The sequence below is a fragment of the Kryptolebias marmoratus genome, linkage group LG3, assembly GCF_001649575.2.
Source record: "Kryptolebias marmoratus isolate JLee-2015 linkage group LG3, ASM164957v2, whole genome shotgun sequence".
NCBI classification, from domain to species: Eukaryota; Metazoa; Chordata; class Actinopteri; order Cyprinodontiformes; family Rivulidae; genus Kryptolebias; species Kryptolebias marmoratus.
The window spans coordinates 20141576-20146388 of record NC_051432.1 but is presented as its reverse complement, the minus strand read 5'-3'; the positions used below and the strand labels follow the sequence as shown (position 1 = coordinate 20146388).

At 36.6% G+C, this 4813-nt stretch overlaps 1 protein-coding gene across 1 annotated transcript in view; it reads left to right on the top strand.

The window, feature by feature from the left end:
- The first annotated feature begins 1528 nt into the window (after positions 1-1528).
- LOC108240476 (B-cell receptor CD22) overlaps positions 1529-4813 on the top strand; it is a 12823-nt gene continuing 9538 nt past the window's right edge. The window contains exons 1-6 of the mRNA XM_037974623.1: positions 1529-1583; positions 2599-2955; positions 3056-3277; positions 3564-3833; positions 4338-4595; positions 4713-4807. Of these exons, the coding sequence (XP_037830551.1) occupies positions 1529-1583; positions 2599-2955; positions 3056-3277; positions 3564-3833; positions 4338-4595; positions 4713-4807 (1257 nt within the window). The remainder of the gene's footprint in view (positions 1584-2598; positions 2956-3055; positions 3278-3563; positions 3834-4337; positions 4596-4712; positions 4808-4813) is intronic.

Genomic DNA, 4813 nt, shown 5'->3' with positions numbered 1-4813 from the left:
CACATTTTATTTGAGGATTGTCTCCCAAATGCATTTGGTTTTATCTTTGTAATAACCTGTTTTCTCTCTGCTTTTGGTAAAATAAATATTTAAATTTAAGGTATTGTCTCCTTCCGGTCTCTTTCCATCAACCAACTCGGGTGAGGTGAAGGAAGAGAATTGCAGGTGAAAATCCTTACCTCAACAACCTCTGAATTGTAACTGTCGTAATTGTGTGGTGTCTCTTTAAGACAGCCTAAATTAACGTTTAGTGGTGTTACAAATATGTGCCACTGCCCTCTGTAGAGAGTTGTGGGAGAAGCGTGCTTGCAGATGGACACATTAACTGAGGCGGACTTTATATTTTTATCTCCCTAACTTAAAGTGACGTTATGGTAGGAACACTGCTTGCTTCATATATAGTAAGACAGCAGCTGTTTACCCGGACCTTGTAAGGTTGGTGAAGAGTGCATTTCATTAAAGGACAAGCTCTGTGAAATTCCGAGTACCATTGTGGTCGTGAGTTTTTGACCGTACTGAATATGTCTGCCGCCTCCTCCCAACCACAAAATACAACCCACATTACAGAATCTAAGAAAGGACAATTCAGCTCAGGCCTCGCTCTACCTGTTCGCTCTCTCGATTCACTCACCTGTAATCCTCTTCCCCTCCATTAGAGATCTTCAAGTCAGGACAAAACAATCAGAATCAGAATCAGTTTTATTGCCATTGTCAATGAACAGGGTTCCCAGACTAGGAATTTGCTTCGGTGTTCAGGTGCAATAGGTATCAAATATAACAATGAAGAAAGACAAAGGGTAATTTTTTTTTTTTTTCACAAAATTCAGTAAAAGACAAACATTAAACTTTCAACTCACCTGATATCCTAACTTCTGCTCCATTCCCTCCTGCAGATTCACTCATTCCTGGTTTCCGTTAAATTTCAAAATAAAAGCTGTTCTTATTTACCTGTTGTCTGTTTGGATCTTTTCACCCATTGACATGAACTCTGCTGTAAAACAGTAAATTATTACATGATGTTCAGAATCACAATCTCATTTTGTTTTACACAGCAGCTGTTCTATGGTTGGGTTTTTAGATGTTCCTGTGAGTTAAAGTCAGGCCTGTTATGTCCATAATGTGTTTTATTCTGTCTGTAGATATTCTTTCATAGATTATTGGAAATATAACTGCTCTAAATGCACATTGAAATGAATCACTCTGATCAATAAAATAAGTTAAAAATACAACAGATTGTCTAAAACACAAACCAAAACATGCTTAAACACTTTGTATCTTCTCACAGCAGAATGTTTAAAGTGTTAATTTGCTTTTATTCTCTGAGCTTTGGCTGATCGTTCACACAAATGTTGATAGGAGGAAGGAAGTTTGGAGTATTTTTAAAAACTAGACAGGAACTACATCATAACCACAGATGACGTCTGTCCTCTCAGAAAGTAAAGAGCACAGTTCTGATTGATTTAAACTGGACTAGATTTGTCTGCACACAAATAATATTAACTTTCTCAAAGAGAAGAAAAGAGCAGCGATGAGTTTCACAGAATCAACCAGTGGTGTTCTTGTCCTTCTCCTCACTGTGACAGGTAATGTACATCTACTACTGATTTAAAAAGTTTACTTCAGTAAGAAAGTATGAAAATCCCTTTTAAATATGTTTTTCTAAGGTCAACAAGTTTTTAAATTTATCATATTAAACTTTTTGAAAAAGACTAATATATTGTTTTTGTTTAATATATATAAAAATTTTAAATACTTTTTAACCTCTCAGTCAAGTTTGTCAGGTCTGACAAAACTTTATGAAGACTTGCTGAAATGGGCATTTATGGTTTTAGATTCACAGAAACTTTCTGTTGTGGAAATCTTTATTTAAAAGGGACAGAAATATGTTATGTGAGACAGTCCACTCTGTAGAATGGTCGTCAAGTACTGTTTTTTTGCAATATTGCAAGGCACAAAGGTGTAACACAGAACAGTGCTTGATCCCGGCCACAAACTTTGTGCACCAAGGTTGTGTCTTGGACCCCATTATATACAGCTGGACTTTGCATGACCTTATGTTTAACGAACAGACATTAACATTTTCCATTGGATAAACCTGCCGCCAGCAGATCTTGTGCTGATCGTACAAAACACTGCCCTGAGAGCAACCAAAGATAATGGTGAGAGGCATTTTGGTCATAACAAAGGGAGATACCAAACGGTGCCATACAACCCTGGCGACGTCTGTGTCAGCACAGAAAAGAGGTCTCTAAGTTTTGGCCTCCGAGGGGACAGATGTATAAATACATTTTTCTATCACACTGTCTGCCTCTGTTTTTACTGGATATGTTTTAGGTTTTTTGTGTAGCTTTATGCATAAAAAGATGGTAAAAGTTTTATTAACTTAAGATATACACAGATCTTTTGAATATTTTGTGACTTCATGAAAGCTTTATTAATGTTTTTATAGTTTTTGTGCAACAGAGATGAATACAAATGATTGACTCAGATACTGTATAATGACATATTTGGTTTTAGTGAAACAGCTTATTTCTATTAAATATACGTTAGCAAAAGCTATTTTAATTGAACAAATTTCTGATGTGTTTTGTCTTACAGCTGTCTGCGGTCAGCATGGCTGGTTGGTGACTTACAGTTCTTCACAGATCTGTGCCTTAAAAGGATCCACAGTGAAAATACGCTGTGATTATACATACTCAGACTATCTGAATGACAAAAAAACTACAGTTCAAGAAAGATTCTGGTTTACAAAATATATTAATTGTAAATATGTGGATCTTAGAACAGATCCTGAGTATTCAAACCGTGTGCAGTATCAGCATGGAAACAAAGTTTGTAATCTTACCATCACTGATCTGAGGGAAAGTGACTCAGCTGAGTACAAGTTCAGGTTCATAACAAACCATGTTTATGGGAAATATACTGGTTCACCAGGAGTCACTTTGTCTGTAACAGGTAACAACTAAACTGCAAGTCAGTTTTAACATGTTGAAGTCATAACAATGAATCTGTTTGTGTTTAGTTTGTTCAAAATTATGATTTCTGTTGGTTTTAGAGCTGCAGATTATCGTGAGGAGATTAACTCGGTCTTCTGCCTGGACCGAGCTGACATGTCACAGTGACTGTCAGCTGCCTGATTCTGTTTCCTACATCTGGTTCAAGAACAAAGAAAGACTCATTGGAGAGAAAAAGCATTTTCGCCTTTGGTCATCTGGTACTGCAGACAGATTTCACTGTGCCTTAGAAGGATATGAGCAGTTTCCATCTCCTGCAGTGTGTAAGTTCACACCTTCAGTCTGATGAAAGAATAAAGTCTGAAACAATTTTCTAAAAACAATTCACTTCAGAATCAGCAAAGCTGCTGCAGCTTCAACTTTGTTTGTTTTCATAAACTAAGAACATTCATGTTAAAGAGAGAAATTTCACTTTCAGGTCAATATTCCTTTAAAGCATTTGTTTTATTATCAGTATTATCTCATTTTAAAAGTTGAACGTCTTTTTAAACCATGCTGTAATATTATGATAATTTCATCATAAAGTTAAATGATGTCTATCTTCTCCAGATGCTCCAAAGGATCTTTTTGTGTCAGTTTATCCCTCTGGTGAGATCAAGGAGAACAGTTCAGTGACTCTGACCTGCACAAGTGATGCTAACCCAGCAGCTAAATACACCTGGTACAAGAAACATGGAAACCAAGGCTTTAAACAGCTCAGTGAAAAACCACAACATGTCTTCAGCTCCATCAAGTCCTCTGACTCTGGAGTGTATTACTGCACAGCAGAAAATGATCTCAGGAACAGCACTTCTTCAGGTTTAGAGATCGATGTGAAATGTGAGTAAAATAAAAGACATAAAAATATTAAACAAATGAAAGATATATTGATTGATTAAAGAGGGATTTCATTTGTTTTGTTAAGGTATAGTTCTTAAAATATAAATAATAATCTTTATATGTTGTCAGTTGTTCTTAGTTTGATCTTTGAAGCAAAAACAAAAAGTCTTACAAATTGACCTGATGACTCTATTAGGTCAAATCTTTTTCTAAACAGCAGTAGATTGTGGGGTTTTTTGAGTTTGAACCTCATTATTGGGTCTCTCAGGGTTTTTTCCTTCAGATCTCTGAGATTAACGGAGCTGCAACAGACAAGTAGCAGAGCAATGATCAACGTTTTCTCTGCCTGATCCAGTTTTATTCAGCTATTAGTGCATTCAGTGGTCAAATAATATGCTTAAAATACTTCAAATATTTTGTTCAACATGACACAAAGCAGTTAGGAAGCCATGTTCTCTCTGTGATCTATATTTCATTCATAATGATCTGTGTTCACTCATACAGATCTTCCAAAGTCCTCCTCTGTGTCAGTGAGTCCTTCTGGTCCGATAGAAGAGGGTAAACCCCTGAGTCTGACCTGCAGCAGTGATGCTAACCCAGCAGCTTCTTACACCTGGTACAAGGACAACAAACTTCTCTCAGGATTCAAACATGTTCATTATGTTGCCTTCATGACCTCTAAAGACAGAGGAAACTACCTTTGTATGTCGAAGAATCAGTTTGGACAACTTAACTCTTCATCTCTGTTTGTGGATGTTCTCTGTAAGTTTTCCTCATGAGGAATTCATGTCTGTGTATCATAAAGTCTGTCAAAATCATTCATGCTAATGTGAATTTATGTCACTTTATTGTTTTATTGTTTATGTGTTGTTTTTGCAGATGCTCCAAAACTTCCTTCTGTGTCGATGAGTCCTTCTGGTGAGATTGTTGAGGGCAGTTCAGTGACTCTGACCTGCAGCAGTGATGCTAACCCAGCAGCT